This window comes from Thermobia domestica, chromosome 5 (genome assembly GCF_964235325.1).
Source record: "Thermobia domestica chromosome 5, izTheDome1.hap1.1, whole genome shotgun sequence".
NCBI classification, from domain to species: domain Eukaryota; kingdom Metazoa; phylum Arthropoda; class Insecta; order Zygentoma; family Lepismatidae; genus Thermobia; species Thermobia domestica.
The window spans coordinates 289849021-289869784 of record NC_137458.1 but is presented as its reverse complement, the minus strand read 5'-3'; the positions used below and the strand labels follow the sequence as shown (position 1 = coordinate 289869784).

At 35.6% G+C, this 20764-nt stretch overlaps 1 protein-coding gene across 1 annotated transcript in view; it reads right to left on the bottom strand.

Moving 5' to 3' along the window:
* Nucleotides 1-16217: 16217 nt before the first annotated feature.
* The window catches only part of LOC145686680 (protein argonaute-2-like), a 181387-nt gene continuing 176840 nt past the window's right edge, over nt 16218-20764 (bottom strand). Inside the window, exon 21 of the mRNA XM_081760199.1 lies at nt 16218-16872. Within this exon, the coding sequence (XP_081616325.1) occupies nt 16779-16872 (94 nt within the window). The 3' untranslated portion in view covers nt 16218-16778. The remainder of the gene's footprint in view (nt 16873-20764) is intronic.

Genomic DNA, 20764 nt, shown 5'->3' with positions numbered 1-20764 from the left:
ACATTAGAACTTTCCTCAAGATTCCCAAGTAGAGATGCAACGGCTCGGAAAAAATCGGCTATTTTGGAAAAAACTCGGTTTTTTCTGCTTCGCTTTTTTGCTTGGGAAATTTTGGGCTTTTTTCAAAATTTTGCCTTAAATTGATAAAGCAGACTTTGTTTCGCTTCTCTATAACACAGAAAGTTGTTTAATTAGTGGTTAATGCCGATAATAATATGAAACCTCGAAAATAAACTATGAATTTCGAAAAGATATTTCAGTTTTACTTCTCAACATATTTACATTATGAATTCCAAAGGATTAACCAATGTATATAATAAGAAATTTTTAACCTCCTTTATACAAAAGTAAGCAGGGTTGGCAAGAACCATGGTTGTTTTTGAAAATGTCAAAAACCCGTTTTTGGGGGAAGTTTAAACCAGTTTTTTGGGGGTTTAAACCAGGCTTTTTAATTTAGATATTTTGCTTTATGTATTTATATTACATATTCACAGAAATAAGTTTGTTTCGCCTTAGTGCTATTATGCATCAACGGGGTTACGATAGAAGAGGTCCCATAAGCTTAAAGAAGTCCGGTCAGTAAATTTCTTAAATTGAGAAACTCCCGCCCTAGCCATCGGGAAAAATCCCGTCATTACTTTAAATTTCAAACAATAACGGGAAAATACTGTTATTGCTTTGCATGTAAAATTTATAGGTCAACGTATCATAATCAGTACGCTAAAACCGAGGTATTAAATTACAAATTTAGTATGTAGATATTGAAAGTTCAATCCAAGCTAATGTTGGAAGCTACGTAGGCAATCGATAAATTTTGCCAATTTCTATCAATATATTTAAGCAACCTTGGCTTCTTTATAAAACAACAGGCATTCAGGCATGCAGAAATATACAATTTGGTTTCGTTTCGTATGTTTAGGCTTAACATCCTTATGTAATACCGAGGTTATCAAGAAGAATACTTTCGCTTAAAGTGACATGAGGACCGCTACTTGGTTTACGCATGAAAGAAGAGTTGTGGTTCGACCGAGAATTGAACATGGGACACCTTGATTAAAAGGTGAAAAGGAAATAAAACTAATGCAGATGGTTTGATATGTGGAAACGTCACCATGAAGTTCACACGATTCGCATTTTTTATTTTTTGGTTTAAACCAGTTATTAAAAAAAGTTGGTGTAAACCAGCCAACCATAAAAGTAAACACTTCTTTAAAAATAATACATAAATAATTAGGAAAATTGTATGTAGTATTTTTACTTCAAAATATTCCATACCCTCTTTTGAAACAAAATAAAATTAAAATAAAACATAAGAGATACTTAGATTTATATGATACACTTAAAGGCTGCACATCTAGAGCTTTGCGTTCTGTATATTCTTGAAATTCTACAGTTAAGTTTTATATAACCACCATCTCGGTTTACCCAATCCTCAAGTTTTCTGATTTTTTTAACAAGAGGGATTCACCATATCATTATGGAACTCCCCCCAAAAGAGGACTACGGAATATATTTAAGTTAAGCTAAATACAACTGCACAACAAACATGACTGAGTGGTTAGCTTTTGTGCTTCTATCGGGAAGCCCGGGATTCAACCCAGCATTCGGCCATTCTGACAAAGCTTTTCTTTATTCCATCTGTGAATGTAGAAATAGTGTGTGTACTGTGAGTTGGCCGACTTCCTTTCTTATGATTTTTAAATCGTTATTATTACTAATTACCAGCAGTGACGGTTTTGCGAAGGTTAGGGGGCGCTCTTTCGGACTGAAGCCTGTTCTCCAAAGTTACGGAATGTCTAAAACAAACGAAATATCTATTAGTTATGCCTTTGCTCATAAACTTTAAGCTCCCGTCAAAAAAATAAAAACAGAAAACGAATGTTTAGAAAAACTAAACATTAGTAAGAAAAACCCCTCCCAAAATACTTTTCTAAACCTGACACTGATTCTCAGTATAAAATGATCTTCAAGATTGTATCTGGAAGATTATTGCTAAACATATAAATGAAATTAGAACTTTTAGAAAATGAAACAAGCAGAGAAACCTCTCCCAAAGTACTTTTCTAAATCCGCTACTGATTATTTGTATAAATTGATATTCAAGGTTGTATCCGGAAAATTATTGATAAATCATTGCACAGCTACAGTATAACAGAAATGTGGAAGTACGGTTTGATGGATATATTGAAAAACATAAGTCTAACTTTTGCGCTAGAAGCTAGAGTGCTAAGCTCTTAGAAATGAAACACGGATGACAAACTATAATGATCTAGAGAAGAAAAAAATGTTGATAACTCAAAAGTTAAAATAAAGGTAAATAGCCTCTAAAATTGCCCTCAAATACTACATTCTTCATGTTAGCTTTAATTCGTAAACATGTGTTCCATCCATCTTGATGGTGAATTTCAGAGCGAAATATGACATTTAGGTCATAGAATTCTTATCTAACTATAGAATATGCTATAAGAAAGCTATTTAGATAGAAAAATCATGAAAATAAAAAAAAAACAAAATTTCCAAAATTCTCGTTTTTTCCCCAAAAAGCCGACTTTTTATGTGAAAAAACCATCGACTCAAAAAAGCCGGCTTTTTTGCATCTCTACTCCTAAGTATTGTTATAATTGTTTGGAAGGTTATGATGAAAGGTCAGGTGAATACAAGTGTGAAACTCGATATTCTTTTTGCTAACACACACACGAATGTGATTATACAGCTAACAAAATTAAATGAAATGCATGCAATAGAGACTTTGATGAGGGTGTATGTTTTGGGAACTATGTGAAGCGTAATAAAGCCGGTAGATCTGTATGCGATAATGTAAAGGTCTGCATCGATTGGGGTGTCATGTTTGATAACAAGCGTCGGAAATCTGATCACGTGTGTGGTGAACATTTCTGTTCGACATTTAGCACCTTTGTTGGTACAAACCACACATGTTTTGTTGGGAGATGTAACCGATTCGTCGTCTCTGTTCGGGCGGTCATTTATTTGTAACCACCCATTGATCGGGTCGCTGTTCGGGCTGCCATTTATTTGTAACTGACCAGGTATCGGGTCGCTGTTCGGGCTGCCATTTATTTTTAACCGTCAAGTATATCAAATCACTGTTCGTGGTTCTGTCCTCCGTGGTCCTGTTAATAAGCATTCTCCTGAGACCTGGACTTGCCTGGGTAGGACGTTGAAGGACCTCTCCAAGAAGGGATTACAGAATTGTTTCGAAATTGCTCGTCGGTCTCAATGAGGAGATGAACATTAGTCGCCGAGAGATTCGGATGTCTCGTCTCGGATACCTCACGGACGCTCAGACGGTCATCCTGACCATAACACACACAAACATCATTCAAACATAGAACGAAAACAGAGCGGGTTAAATGACACTATACTTATTTATTGGAATACTTTTAAGAGAAGAACGAAGAGAAATTATCACAACACTTAACACAAGATATATATATATATATATATATATATATATATATATATATATATATATATATATAATTATTTCCATTATCACAATCGCACTTTACTTTTCACTATATTGTAGCCCTTTATCACTTTGATTTATATATAGAAAATTATAATTGAGATTTCACTATAAATGGTTTTCTCACACCATTGACGCACTTGGGGGATTAGCACTGGGGCAAAAGTTGCCGGGATATCCCACGTAGTAATCTAGTTGCTGCTCCAAACAGTCCTGAAAAGTTGAGATGAGTCTTCAGCAAAATAACACAGTCTCCAAAGTGGAATGCTAGTGTTGGAGGGCGCGTTTATAACTTATATGCAAAAGGTATGTGAACCTGGGACTTCAGTAGTTGGGCTAGCCGTAAGAAAACGTCCTTCACCGGATAATAGCTTGTGCCCCTTAACATAAATTCATACTTGAAGCTCGTTGCGACGTGCATTGTTACGGCTTCCAAACCTGGAGTCAAGCTCCTCGAGAGTAAAGGTTCGAGATACGAGCTGCAATTGTTCACTGAAGAATGTTGGCAGTTCATTCTAAAAGCCACTCTGTTAAATCACCTGTATGCAAATGCGGAAAAGAATTTATGTTAATTTTAGTAAACTGGCTACGACGCACCAGACATTGCGATAACTCGGATGTGAGAAAGAACAGATAACGAACTGGAAAAGCGATGTGGCTGGTGCCATTCGGTCGCTTGAACACCCGGTCTACTCAGATCTGCTCTAATCTACTGCAATATTTCCATAAACGATCGAGGAAAGCACTTAATTCAGTTCCAAATAACATTAGAATATAGACTGTGAATAGTGTCCTTCGCGAGCTTCTTGGAATTGCCGAATAACGTATTGAGATACTTGTGATATCTTATCCTTCCATGTTCCTCTACAGTGACTTGCTTTTCCCAGCGTTCTACCTGTTGTCTTGAGGTTACCTTTCTGAACTTTGCTTGTACGAATCGAAGGGATAGCGGTCTCTTAACACCACTTCTCCAATAGGTGACAACCTTTTGTTCGTACGCAAAGGTGATGTCTGCTTGACCATACACGGTTGTGCCTCCATCGCACTCTTCTACAACGTCATGCATGGGAAATATTGGGCGGTATCCTCTTCCCTGTTTCTATCGTCCTTCGGGAATGCTAATGTTAATTTTTCCCCTGTGTCCAACGTAACTACATCCTCTCTCTAATCTTGCAGCAATCATTGCAATATGTGTGCTATGTCTCTTTCCTATGCAGTTATTGGCAACTCTGGTATTACTTCAAAAGAAACAAACAGTAAGTGCACAGTTTTGACTTTCTCTTCTTGAACACTCTGACAGAACTACGAATTTATATCGTACATATATGAGTGTGTGTGTTGCAATATACTTAACTTCACGATTTCATATTGTGTATACATTGTAGATATTGGAAACTCATTTTGCAAGTGCGACTCAGTTTCCTGAAGTACTCTTTTGTGGCATTCATGTATCATTATCACAGGTGCACAAGTTGCTGCCCAAGCTACGAGCCAGCTAAGTATGATTTAACATTGCCTTGTCAATTATCGGTCATATGTTTAGCACGCATAGTTATTATCACTCAAAGTTATCACATGTAACGATGAGCAAGACCACCTCTTTGGCTTGCTATTGCAAGATAACATTATACACACTTCATAATACAGTTTTATATCTTCTGCTGCCGGTCACGTGGTAATTACTTCGCAATTAAATGCACTCAACCTTTGGAATGGTTCTTCAGAATATACATCTCTTGTATTGTTTCTTCATTAAATGACATTTTAACATCTTTCTGTTTGTCAGACGGAAGATACTTGTATGTCGTTTCAGAGGGTGCTTCTTTTATGTGTTGTTTCTCCATGAGTGGAACATATACATCGGCCCGTAATCCGAAGATAAACCCATCCACAGAAATATATGTTGGGTATTCCAAGCCCGTTATGATACACATTAGCATGTGATTAATGTAATAAATATCTATAATGCGCATATAGTTACCCTTACATTTATTTGCAAAAGACATTGGGAGTTTAGAAGTGGTCAGGACTATAGGAACCTTTTTCTATGTGTACTCCCTCTTTGCCAACATTCCCAAATATGTCGCACATTTTCGTTAGGGCCTTAGGCTCCTTCACATGTTTATCCACGGACAAGAAGGCATACGTCTTTCGCAAGTTTACGTCTAGTACGTGCGTACACAGTTTCATCTGCATCGCACGTGTTCCTCTGTGGATTGGGGAACTTTATGGAATATATATCGAACACTTCCATTGGGAATCATTGTCCTCCCTGTGACTGTTTTCCCGGAGGAAAGGTGCAAAAACGTTTTGTGTCACTTGTCTTCTCGTCTACCTCTAGGTCCGCTTTTTCTGCAAATTGTGTCCTTTTGGAGATTTTGAGCTTTATAGAAGATACTTCGAAAAGTGTTTAGGCCCTTCAAACCATTTTCCGCAGAAATGAAAAAAACATGTATTTCTTATTTTCACGTTTAGTATCTGCGTACATAGTCTCCTCGGAACCGCTTGTATTCTTTTGTTGATTATGGACTTTGCCATATTATTTGGAAATATTTAAAGGGGGTCGTTGCTCCCCCTTCAACCGTTTTCTTATCCAGAAAAAAAGCTGTGTTCCTTAATTTTCTATGTAGTTTGTGTATACGCCTTTTTCTTAAAAAATGTCATTTTTGAGATTTCGAGCTTTTTAAAAATACTTCGGAAAGGGCTTAGGTCCCTTCAACGCGTTTTCCCGCAGAATATGTGTCACTTTATTTTGTCTGGTATCTACCTGCAAACTTTCGTTGAAATCGGCCTGCAACACTTTGCAGATGTTTCTTGTCAGTTCAGTAGGGAGCAAACACTTGCCTATTCTTCTCACAATCCTTCTGTCTGCCACACAGAAAGCAGATCAACAAGTTCCATTATGAAACACAATTTTGTTAGGGCAGTTGGCGAGAAATATCGTTTCTACATCTCATAGCAACTACAATCTACAGACACTTCTATCACATTCTTAGATGACATTGATTCCATCTGCACTTCTTTAAGTTCTATCATTAGTCAAGCTACCGATCATACAGTTCGAAAAAGTGACTTGCACCTTAACTGGCCTAGCTTACCTTCTCACGCCGTCACACTTCTTCACCGTTCTCACGATTATTTACAAGAAAACCAAAAATAAGAATCAGCACTTCCTACTACTACATCGACAATTCCAATGCATGGTCAAGCTTTACATTATCGCTCGCAAACGGCTAGATTGGAGAACGTCTTGTAATATATTACGCCATGAAACGAACTCTATGGAATTCCGGAATTTATTTAAAAGACTTTCTTATCAGAAGCACGGCTCATAGTATCCCATTCTGGTTGATAGTACAGTTCCTACCACCTATCCAGAGAAAGCGGCAGGCTTTCGCCACTCATTTTGAGGGCGTTTTCACCCCTCGCTCTACACCACTTTATAGTCATCCATCTCATTGTCACATTAACAGTCTTGGCGATCCAACCTGAACATTGTTTACACTTACCATAGTTTTACTAGATCAAGCTGTACCACTCACAGCTCCTATTAGCAGTGATGATATTACCGATTCTCTTAGAAATCACCGTAATACAGCTCCCGAAGCTGATACCATTACTTAAATGAACTTCATAAGGCATAAACAGCTTTCCATGTTATCCTCACAATGCTTTACGACTATTTTAACTACAAGCTTTTTTCCAACGATTTGGGAGCTTGCTAAAATAGTAGTATTTCTTAAACATAACAAGGATCCTACGCATCTTGAATCTTACTGACTGATTAGTCTTCTAACGTTTTCAGCAAGACCCTAGAACGCATTCTGGTAAAGCGCCTCCACTTATGATTACTCACTCATCTTACTCTACCATCTACGCAAGCTGACTTTCGACCGTCATTTAGCACAGCTGATCAACTTTTATAGTTGTCAAGCTGCCTGTAATTTTACTTTCATTTGATATTCAGCGTACATTTGATACTGTTTGACATCAGGGGCTTCTCTTCAAATTCGCATTTTACCTTTAACTTACGTAAGCTTACCGCCAAATTTCTTCACCACCACTCAGCATTTATATAAATTAATCAAGCACAGCCCACCGCTTTATCCTGAAAGTCGTAGCTCCGCAAGGCTCTGTCTTGTCTCCAATACTCTATATTTTATACGTAGCTGATATGACCCAACCCCCATCACCAATCTATTCATCACAGTTTGCAGATGATACTGCATACCTCGCTCTATTTTTCGGTAGATCGTATAAACGTAACTTTAGAACTAGCAATTGGTAAATTTGTCAGCTGCTGTCTCAAATAGAAATGAAACTAAACCCATTTAAAAACGACTTTGTCTGGCATCAAAAGCAAACAGTATTGTCCAACACGAAATCCTGAGCGATTACATCTTTCACTCCTAGGTTCAGAGTTATGTTTGCAAAATAGTGTTAAATATTTTGGCAGTACCTTCGATAAACACCTCAATTGGAAAGCTCTTATCTCGAATTTAGAAGCTAATATACGCCGAAGAATCATTTTGTTGCGCGGTTTATGAGGAACCAATTGGGCCTTTTAGTACGAACCCCATACTTCACACGTACAAGGTCTTTGTTCGTCCTACTCTTACTCATGGACATACTCGTTCCACCAAAGTTCTATGATAGATCACAGTTCCTCAAACGTCATGTCTTGTGCCTTGCCTACTCACCACCTGCACGAACTGCAACACAAGAAGTCTATCGCCATACAACTACACCTATTCTTTTACAGCATGGAGCCACGGTGGCTCAGTGGTTGAGCGTTGACCTCTGGTGCATAGGGTCCTTGGTTCGATCCCAGCTCGCGTCAGGTGAGCTTTGTGGTGGACAAACACCGTATGCGTGGGTTTCCTCGGGGTTCTCCTGTTTCCTCCCACTTTCTTCATTCCACCATTTCATTCATTTCTCATCACCGTCTCCTTTAGCCTATCCGGCATAATCGTGGGAAGTAAAACTTAAAGATTTCATTTCATTTTTTTATTTTACAGTATCTCTACTATCTCCGCTGTCTCTACGTGAACTATTAGATCAGACTCCAGTTGTATCACGTTAAGCATATTTACCAGTCTTCTTGCACTCCATGAACGTGATCAAGTCACTCCTCATTACAACCTAGATCGTGGCATTTACCATCACCACAAGCATATCTACTGCGCATAATTTGATTCTTGCATTCCTTTGTTCTCAGGACTCCCGTTGTCTCAACCCGCCCTGAGTAGCCCCAGACCAAAAGATTCACATCCTCGTCTCAGATAACATCATGTGTCCTTACGTTATGTAAACAACACTTCATTGCTACATCACCTCATTTCTCATTGCATTCATATACATTAATGACAATAAATCAATCAATAAATAATTTCTGATACCCACTCCTAATACCTTTTTACTACACATAAATTGATGACACTGGCCCAAGAGAAGGGATTAACTTCTTAGTCCGTCCATCTATCGATTAGAATAAAACTGTACTTAGAAAAGTCTTTATGCTGAAAGTATGGCAAAAGGTTACAGTAATAGAAAGCCTTTAGATGAGGGCAAAATGGCAAATATTCTTCAAAACGGGTTAGAATCTGGTGCTGAATCAAACGTCAGATTCTAGTCACATTTAGTGAGTTTAACATTGAGTTTTAACCTTCATTTAATACAGAAGAAAGTGAACACAGTTCATCATCTGATGATGACAACGATAGATATTCAGAATTCTTCTATGGAAAGAATAAATGTTTTAAATGGAATTAAAGAACCTCTTTGAAGAACCGTATCAAATCATACAATATCATTGTTCACTTACCTGGAACAAAAGAGCGTGCAAAAAGTGTATCTTCAAGAAGATATTGTCGGTTTTTGGGAACTTTTTTTCTCAGAGGACATGTTATACTGTATTTGGAAAACACAGATGTGAAAATTGAAGAAAAACGTAGTAACTTTCTTGGTTCCAAGCATCGTACACAAGTGACATTGACATGATAGAGCTGTGAGCATTTGTAGGTCTTCTCTGCTTATCAGGAATGATGAAATCAGTACACGACGATGATACAAATTTATTTGCCTCAGGTGGAACATGATGAGATATTTTTCGTTCTACTATAAGCGTGTCTAAATTTCTTATCATATTTTCATGTTTACGCTTTAATCAAGAATGTTATAAATAGAGGATCTGCCTATATTTATCTTCATCCTATTAAATCGATGAAGCCAAAAAACAACAGAGCATCGGCACGTTTTATTGGCTACTCTCATTTCTGCCATCGTCTGATTGGCTACTTTCCTTTCCGCCATGATTGTTGGCTCAAAACATTGCGATCCTATTGGGCGGAGTGGACAGAGTAGGGGTGGCGAAACTGTGACGTATGGCTTCAAGATTTTGTTGTAAGGGCAGATCCTCTACTTTATAAGATCCTTGGCTTTGATTGTGCTTCAACAAGAGAACTGCGAAAACCAGATTATAAACGTTCTGTTATAAGAGATGTGTGGAATTGTTTTGTGCGTAACTGTCAGGCATGTTTTGTTCCCAGTGATAACGTCACTATTTATTTATCTATTTCTAGACACAACGGGCTATCTAACCCAATTACAGTGTTCGTTACTTGTATTAAGCAATTATAACACATTCATATTATAATACACAAATAGTTACAATGCGGTTTCATTAAGTTCTTTCGCCTAGAATTATTTTTTTTAGATTACAAAGATCTATCTTGAATTGACTTATGCTGTTAAAATTAATATTTAAATCTATTGTGTATTTTGTTAACCTATTGTAGGTTGCACTCAATCTCCATACTGGTGACCTCTTGTTTGCATTCATGCGTAATGTGCCCAGTAAAAGAAACTGAAATTTTTAAGACGAGTTAAATTTGTAGGAGTGTGTATTTTACATTCTTGAAGTAAATCGGAGCAGTCAATTTTATTATTAAATAACTTACATGAAAACAACATATCTTGTATTATTCGTCGCTGTTCTAGACTTAATGTATTAAAGTTTAAATTTAAAGATTGACTACTGTATGTCTTCGGATATACTTGTATCTCCCTATATGCCAAATACCTTAAATATTTATTCTGAACTTTTTCTATATTATTTATATTGTTTTTTGTGTGAGGGTTCCACATAGTGGCTGCGTATTCAAGTATTGTACGAACGTAGTGCTCATATAGCTTTTGGATAGCGGTAATACTAGTAAACTCTTTACTGATCATGATGATGAATCCAAGGTTTCTGTACGCCTGGTCAACCATGTGGTTTAAGTGATTGTTAAATGTTAAATTTCTGCCATACACCATCCCTAAGTCCCTGACAGTGTTCGGGGTCGGTAAAATGATATCATTCATCTCACAGAAAAATTTCTGAGGGATTTTGTGATTTATAAGGAACATTACATTGCATTTGTTAGTGTTCACGTTTATGATGTTCTTTTTAGACCATTCCATTAGTTCGTTCAAGTCATTTTGAAGCATTTTACAGTCATTTAATGTTTCTATTACCATGTATATTTTAACATCATCTGCAAATATCACCGTGTGAGAGTTTTGCATACTTCGCGGTAGATCATTGATAAACAATAGAAACAACAATGGTCCTAAATTTGACCCGTATGGCACCCCTGGCACTACTGAGATTTATAACACGACGAATTGTTTTCTGTTTTCCAAATAAGATATAAATAAGTTTGCTTATTTATTGAACAATATGTATATGAGTTGTTGGAAATTTTTCCAAAATTATGTAACGTAAAAGTGTTCTGTAACACCTTGGCTAGGCAACTGTTTGGTTGTGGAGGAACTAGCCTACTTTATCTACGTTAAAAATTGCCAAAAGATGGTAATTACTGCATAAAATAATCCTTACTGTTAAAAGAAACAATAGGCCTATCTCTCACACAAGTCGCACGTTATTTATACCTAGGTAGATATTCAGTACAAAAAAGTATATATGTAAATGGATTCACGTTCACTTTAGCAGACGGCATAGGCGCCGACTTTGGGGGGGCAAGACACTTTTGCCCCCCCCCCCCAATATTTAGAGGTGGGGTCCTCGCCCCTCCAATATAATCCGGCCGAGGAAGAATTAACAAAGAGGAGCAAGAATTTCTGTTGTAAACTTCGTCATTCCTTTAATTCAACGTTAGGAATAGCCTTCTAGGAATGGATACGAGTCGAGCTAAAACTCGACTCGACTCGAATTCGAATCTAATTCCGAGTCGAGTCAACGTAATTTTCTCGAGTCGAGTTCCGAACCGAATCGCTGTTTTTTAGGTCGAATTTCAAGTTGAGTCGAGTTTGATAAATGACTCGCTCGTTTAACTCGTTTTAAAATCATGGCATGATTAGACTGGAAAGCGAAAGCCATGAGAAATGTAAGCGATAAAGTGGAATACTTGTAGTATTGTTCACGAGAGGGAACACTGCTTGTATCTCGTTTATTCTCGATAACGAGACGACAAAGTATTTTATAACGAGGCCTCAAATGTCGTTAGCACCAATTTAAGTATATACTTTAGTTCTTACCATCAAGGCTGAGACCTGCACGGTCTAATTTTTGAGCCCAAACAGATGCTCAACCCGGGTAGAAATGTAAACTTGCTCGGCTCAGTTCAACGGAACGAAATGCTCGAGCCGGCATGGTTGGGATGAGCAATCGATTCACCCCGACTGAGCTATCAGCTCTGTTCGTCTCGGTTTGGGTGAGCCATCGGCTTAGATCGGCTCACCTGGGCCGACAACCCTAAGCCCGAGCCGAGCAGTTTTGAACATGTTTGGCCAGCGCCCTATAACTTTTAACAATATCTGGCCTTAGCCAAATCCTTGCTTCTTCAGAACTCAAATCCAGAATCTCGTGAACGATGGCCATGCTTCCTAGACTTCACGACTACCGAGGTCGACAGTCAATTAGTTTTTAGTATTCACATAGAAACCACCTATCTTTCATGTTTATACACGGTGTCGTTATAATAATAATAATAATAATAATAAGTTGTAGTAACAGTAGTATCATTGATAATAATTACATTGTCTGTGTAGGATAGTTGAAGAGAGTACTTGAAACTACATAAAATTTAGCTCCATTGGGCTCGTTCTGGCTCGACTCGATTCGAACTCGACCTGAATTCGAGTCGAGTTGGAGGAAATTTTTCGAGCCGAGTTCTCGAATCAAGCTTAAATATGTCTGTTTCGAGTCGAGTCGAGTTTCAAAGAAAACTCGCTCGAAGTCGCTCGTGGCCATCCCTACAGCCTTCTTATTCGATAGTAAAGGCGGTTTTCAGACTGGTGTTGAATAGACCACTGAAGCTTCAACCAACACTCTGGCAACACTGACCTGACAAGTGAAGATTAATGCAGTGTGAATTTTGCAGCGGAGTAGCGAATCGAGATTGGGGGGGGCTTCATCAAGCAGTTAATTGAAAACGGTTGAATACGATGATGATATATTTATTCATTGCTTGGACACCCCAATATTTTCTTCAAGTCGGCGCCTATGGCAGACGGTTCTAGCAAATTGAAAATTTATATTTCGTATATACTATATAATTATTTTTGTTTTAGTGGAATTTATTAGTTAAAAATTACAGGCGCTTCTATTTATCTTTAAAAATAATAATTTCCGATTTAGTGTCGTAAAGCGTAGAGCGGATAACGTAAAGTGTTGTAGCTTTTGGTATTGTTCAAAATCTACAGTAATTTTTAGTCATTTGTTCCAAGTTTGCCTTCCATAGATTTTCTTAACTTCCACTTCGCTTATATCTGCACCATTGAAGGGATTAAACTTAATTAAATACCACAAGAGCAGAGCACTGTAAAAAATGACAAATAATACAATATATGGCAGAGGTGTAAATAACTAGCCCACCATATGTGTACCATTAATAAGTGTAGTATTATCTAAAAGATACAAAGACCAAAATGTTACTAATTGGCAAGTTTTGCAGAGTTACTGTGAAGTTTACGCGCTTCTCACATACCTAAGATGAAGTTTAAGCGCGTTGCCTATGGTTTTGTATTACAAATTAGAGAGCTCCAACTGGAGGTCCCCACCATTATTTATACGCATGATCCCCACCATTATCTTGGGAGAGGATATCTCGAATCAAACGCTACGATCGTGAGCACGCTCAAATCAACACTGCGACATAGGGAAAGGCATTTCTAGTTCTTTATATTATCTCAGTGGTTTTTCGTATCAAGATTTCTCATAATGTGTTTGGACAAACTTGAGGATACATCGTAGCTGGCCTTCTTCGATATAAATTATTGTTAACTTCACGAACGTGTTTCTAAATACGGAAGTTAGCATCATTGTTTAGTCAAGCTCTTATTACAATGGTGAAAAGAATTCTACTGAGAAACGGAAAGATAAAAAAAAATATAAATAAAAGTTAGAAGAAAAATGACTTTAAAAACACTCTAAAAAGCAAAAAAAAAAACTTTAAAAGAAAACAACCGACTTTGAAAACACAATAAAAAACAAATGATAAGAAAAGTGCTAAAAAGCAGACAATAATAATAAGGCGCTCTAAAGCAGAAAAATATTATTACTATTATAAAGATTTTTCGAAGTCTTACTAAGCCAAACATATTAATAACTCATAAAATTACCGTCCAAATAATTTTATATTAGGCAATAATTTGTTCGGCATGGCAGAACTCAAAAATTTTATATAGATAATAGTAATAAATTATTTTCTGCATTATTATTATTATTATTATTATTATTAACGTTTTTATTATTTTTGCCTTTTAGTGCCTTTTTTGAAGTCAGTTCATATTTTTTTTAAGAAAAAAGTTTTATTTAATATAAAACTTCAAAAAAAATAAAAATGTTTCTGTTTACAGGTGAAATATCAGTGATGTGATAATACTGTTAACCTTGTTATAGAGTGACATTAAAAGCTCAGGTAGAGCTCAGATGTTATTCAATGAGAATCCCGAGGGATTTGTGTTAAACGGCTTCATGAAACGCTACTTTCTTGCACTATTACAAGTTTCAAATTAAATATTAGAAAATTATCTATTTTTTGATATAGGCTATAAGTGTATACAGGTAAGTTAGAATAGAGCCCTAAAGATATCATTCAATTAGAAAACCAAGACGCTTGTATTAAATGTTATCATGAAACACAACTTTCCCGCACTCTTCCAGTCTTCAAATAATATAAAATATAAATAATATATATATTATCACTCCACCCTAATGAACAGTACTAATTTTTGTACACCATAAAATGTGATATGAAAACATTAAACATTTAATTAGTATAATAGTATTTATATAAATAACAATCCCGAAAATTGGAAAAAAAATACGAAACACTTTTTAAAAAATCTATACAAATTTTAACTGGAATGTCTCACGATGCAACATAAGAACTCCACAAGCTTGAATATTTCTGCCCATATGAGTAATCCTAATTTCATACAGAGCACCAAGGCCATACAAACAGAATATATTGAGAAGAAACTCAGAACTTTTCCCAAAAACTGTTACATTTATACAGAATAAAATGAATTTTATCTATTGTATTCATGTTTTGAGAACATGTCGGTATCTACAAAAGTACACCAATTCTGAAGAGAGGAGGAAGAAAAGGATAAAATCACATTATGAATTATGTACCAGAATCCGGAAGGGTTGTATAACCTTTCTACAAGCTTTAAATACACAAAATTACTGCAGTTTGTCTTCCACGGTCTAAGGAGCAATACATTAAATCTACAAGCTTATATATTTAATTATGTACGCCATTTATATACGATAATTTTTGTTGTACTTAATTGTTGTTAGTTATCTACAAGACATACATGTTTATTGTAACAAAAGATTCAAGTTTAAATTGTGTTCATGGTTATGCCTATATTGTTGTACGGTACCAACGTTATTTTTATTTAATGATTTGACACAGGTAGAGATAAAACTTAAAATCGGTTTCGGTGGAAATGAACTTTAGAATAAGTTCTCTTATATTTAAAATCTGAAATAATAATACTTGATAGGAAGGATAATAATAAATTGTAAAACAGATGCACAAAATTTGTCCAAAATAATGCAACACATTCTCGCTATACTAGTCAGTAATGCAAATCTACACGTTGAACGAGCGTTTAGTGTAATGATAGCTTTACGGTCAGAAGATTAAAGTAGAATGTCAATGCAGCTTACGATGGACAAAATTTGTATTCAGATGAACTTGAAAATGATCTGTAAGTTTTTTCCACAAAATGATTTTGGAAAATAGGACATTTCTTCGGCAGCGAGGATCTCTAAATATACCATATGTGAATAATAAGGTAGGTATTATTCAGTCTGGTACAGTATACGTTTGATTAATAATAATTATATTAGTTAGTGTTAGTAGTTATTAATAATGGTTAAACGCGTTAGAAGTAACGGTGAAAATATCATACAAAAACGAAAAGAAAAAGTTTGAAATTTATGTGTCCAAATACAGACAAGTTCCAAGGCTTCTTTCAGTTCAAGCCGGTAGCTTTAGCCATGTTGTTGTATTTAATAAACGAGAGCATTTTACTCTTTCAGACATAAATAAGAATGTTTAATAATGAAAGCTTTTCGTTCAGATGACCAGGGAACGAGAAAACTTGACAAATGGGACTTCAAATAAAACTTCATACAACTTAATTTATAATTACTTTATTTATTCGTTTTTTAGTTATTTTATCAACAATTTAACGACGTAACAACATCTTTTGAACTATCAAATACAACATTGATCTTTTTTCTAGGTTACGTTTATTACTTAAAGGAATATTTTTATTTTTCTAGAACATTCTCATCATTATTACTAGTTCAATAATTGAACAAAATTCGTAACACTTTACAATTTCTTTTTTAGAAAAATAAAAAGAAAACATAATACTGCAAAAGACGTTTAAATTACTCAATGAAAATCTTTGGTTTTTATTTCTGTAAACATGATTTACAAAACAGATTGATATGTCTAATGGGAAGGCGTCTCCTCATATGATTACGGAATCATCTCTCGTTAAATCTCCTTGAAGTCGAATTCTAGGCTAGTGGTGACTTCAGAGGCTTACTCTCGGAACCATTTTCAATATACGGGAGTGGACGCTAGTACTTCAAGATTAGTGATCCACATTGACTGTTAAATAAAAATCCCACCTGGTCACCCCCGAAATCATCACTGTTTATAAGAGACACCAGAAAGTTTATTAAAATTGTATTTGAGTTAATACAATATTTTGATTAAACTGATGGAATACCAGCTTACTCCCTCTCTAAAGTAGACTACACAAAATACATGGGAGTGTTAAGTGAAATAACTTCTTTGGTGGCACGGATTTCTCTTTCCCTTTGCAAGTTAGATAAGTTTATCTTTTGACTGAAAAAAAATAAATAAAAAAGTTAATAAATATTTTTTTTAAATTAAAATTTCGATGTACTTGTATTAGCACAATAAGTACCAAATATTTCAAAACATTACATCCTCGATTAATAATTTTGCTTCAAGGCTGCAACCTCACAGGAGGAATATGTCTATAGGATTTTGATGAAGTCTCTTGAGCAAGGTCGAAATAGTTTTTATATATCTATCTATATTTATCTATCTATCGATCGATCTCTATATATATGTAAATAAAATAAAGGATAAATGTGTGAATGTATGTCGAACATTTACTGAAGCTAAGGAAGTTATATTTAGAAAACAACTGTATTTGATGGAATAAATACTCAATAGGGTTATATCAGTGAAATATAGTTTTGATGCCAGCAAAACAAAATTCTTTTAATAATACCCATTAGTTATGACAGTAATTTTGTACAACACAATTAATGATGAAATATAAAATAAATATTTTCAATATATATTTATTTAACTCATTATTATAACAGTCATATATATATCTAGGTGGTAAGGAATGACATTGAAAATGTAATATAACGAAATCAAAAATTCTCTCTATTAACTCATGAAACTTCCGAGTATCATAATACAAGGTGTATCCCAAAGTCATGAAATACGGCAACGCAAATGCGCTAGTTGTCGCCAGTGGCAGGAACTCGCATTAGCGTCTCCCTGCTCAACCAAACCAAAACACTTCTCCAAATATTTGTCCAACTTTGAATCCTTCCAATCCAGCGCCCGAGGCACAAGCCCCGTTTGCCCCCTCCCCTAGTTACGTTACTGTTGAAATATATTGTTTAGAAAAATATTTATTAACAAGATCTGTACAAAGAGTTAATATTCTTTAAATTACTTTGATGAGCAGCTACACATTTTTTGCACCGTCTCTCTCATGCCTGGTACGCCCCCTCGAATGTCTCGACGGGAATCTCCTTTAAATCTGTTGTCATAGCCGCTTGGATAGCCTCAATGTTGTCGAAACGGCATCCTTTGGTAATTTTCTTGATTTTGGGGAACAAAAAGAAGTCGACCGGAGCGAGGTCAGGATTGTAGGATGGCGGCATTGTTGCTACGTTATGGTTAGTCAGGAACTGACGGACACGCAGAGACGTGTGACTGGGCGCATTGCCATGTTACAGCAGTCAAGTAGTGGCGATGCCTTTTTCGGATCCGGATGACCCATTTCTGCAGCAGTTCATGGGTTTTTGCAGCGTTTTTGTCGAGTTTTGTGCGGAACTTGATTGCCCAACGTTGTTCGAAAGTATCCGTCATGACATGGTCTCAATATAGTGGTGCACTAAATCTGCGATCCTGATGCCACCGATGCTCGGAGTAGACGGATATGCTGCAAAGCTGAAAGTCTCTCCCACCTAACTAAACTTAGCCGAACGTGTTGCGGCCCGTTGGAGAGCGGCAAAAAATATATTTCATGATTTTTGGGACACACCTACTATATCAAAAGCGATCTTTCCAGAGTCAAAGCCGAATATTTTAAATGGGAGTAGACATGTTTGTTTCAGTTGAGGAAAGCTTTTAAGAAAGTAAAACATTTAGTTTCAAACTCCCCCCCCTTACCATAATGTTTCCTTTGTCCCTAGAATGAATTGAATATTAGTGCTTCATATAAAATTGTTCTCTTTACACTTTCAATGCCATTGTAAGAGGAAAGAGAGCACTTTTGGAAAAATATTTGAAACAAAAGTTTGTTGTTTCCTTGCACACGTTCCGAGCTTAAATAAGAAATACCATATTCTAATTTTAAAGAAATGACTTCCTGTCTGTTACTCAAGTTGAAAACCTTATTATTTAATAAATATTCAGAACAGGTTTCATAGTTTTAATATTTGAGCAAAAAGTGAAGTTCTTCAACTTTAGAAGGAAAAATGTCTTCCAAAAGGATTTTACGTTGTGCTCTGGACAAGAAATGTAATATGGAGAAATAAACTATTTTTGTAATATTAAGAAGAACAATTATCCCAGAGTTGCTTAAAAAATTGTTAGAGAAAACTATGGATCGTAGCGCTCCAAAAGATAACGAACCTGTTAAAAATGAGCAAAACTAGTTGAAACTTACTCATAATCGTTAAAAATCAACTTTCATTTGATTTTTTTTTTTTACTTATAGCCGAGCAATTAAAAGTCAACACCCAATAATATTTTACAAGCTTATATAAAGACAAGGTCTATAATCATGCCAAATTTGATCCAGATCGGATTAGTTCGGTTGAACTCGTACGATTAAGTGTTCTCGTAAAAGATTTTTTAGGGAAAATCAAATGATGGGCATAAATGGCTTTGTTAACAGAACTTTCAACCTATGAGCAATAAAATTACACGTTTAAATGCTTCGGCTTAAACTACGAACATAAAACCAGGTAAAAATGGAAAGAAACATTTAACTGAATATAATAAATTATTTACAGGTAATTCATAAAGTAGTGGGGTTTATCAAACTTCGTGGTTGTATTAGAAGAAATCTTTTATAAATATCATAAAGAGAAATATATCATCCAAAATTATAGAAGGTATAAGGGATGCAGAATAATAGACAACCGACTTTTGGATTATATCAACATTTAGTGTATAATAATTCAAATTATATTAACGAAATAGACATTTTATGCAGTATATATAATAATATAGAGCGATTGCTTATGAAGTTTTTTTTTTTTTTTTTTTCAAATTACGAATTCAAAATTGAATTTAGGTTATGGTTTACTAGACCAGAGTTGGACTCATTATGTACCAATCTTCGAAAAGTTTCAGACCGAAACGCAATGCAACTCAAAAGTCGGAAGAAGCAATTATAAACGCTATACGATTATTATCGCAAACTAATACGAACACTTTACGTTGCGAGAACGCAAACTGTATGTAATGAAGCTCCTGGACTACAGTTCTAAATGTATTTTCGGAATGTACCAACTCTGAATTTGATTACTCTGAAACCACATAACATGGTGACACCATAGAAAAATCATTCGACGAATTCGCTATGGAAATGAACTTGGACTGAAATAATGTCATCATTTCCTCTCCCTTACTATGGATATCACCATTCTTTTTCTATACAAACGCATGGAGTGAAGGCTGTGTTCTGAGGACTAGAATAAACCATAACAATAGGTGAAACGTTATTCAGATTTCTAGAATATTTTGAAGACTTAGTAAAATTGGCGAAAAAGGTAAAGATTAAAAATATGGAGACCACATTTAGAAAATTTACCGGTAGAATCTAGTAATTCACAAAGAAAGAATAACGTTTAAGGAACTTATTTATACAGCCACCCCATCCGCTCTAAGTAAAGTAATAAGGTAAAAATCGCATAATTAACACTAACGTAAGTACCATTAATTTACTGTAAGGAAAAGCAATTACACAGTGACCCACATTACTTAGCCCGTACTTTTTAGAAAATAAATGGCGTTCACTATATGTTCGTTGGTGAATCGGAAAAGGCCCATTTTTAGCTTTGGGACAAGCCATACGTCCGATGGTGCTAAACTGTTTTTAAGGCTATCAAGACCTCTGAAGCAGATGTTTTTCAATTTGCACATGAACTTGATGTTTGTGCAGTGAAATTGCTCCAACTGATCACTATACACCTCCTCCGTTTAGCTAAACTACTCGTAGACTGACTGTTATGACCTGTTCATACTCGTCAGATTCATGATTGGTCAACCTAAGGATTATACTGTACAAGATTTATTATGATTTCATCACAAATGCCAAAACTACAACATTCCAGAAACTTTCTGACTGCCCCTCGTATCATGCATTTATTTATTTATTCTTTATTTATTTATTTATTCTTTAGTTAATTTTTCGAGTAAATTGTGTATTTAATTATTCAGTAAGTACTCTTTC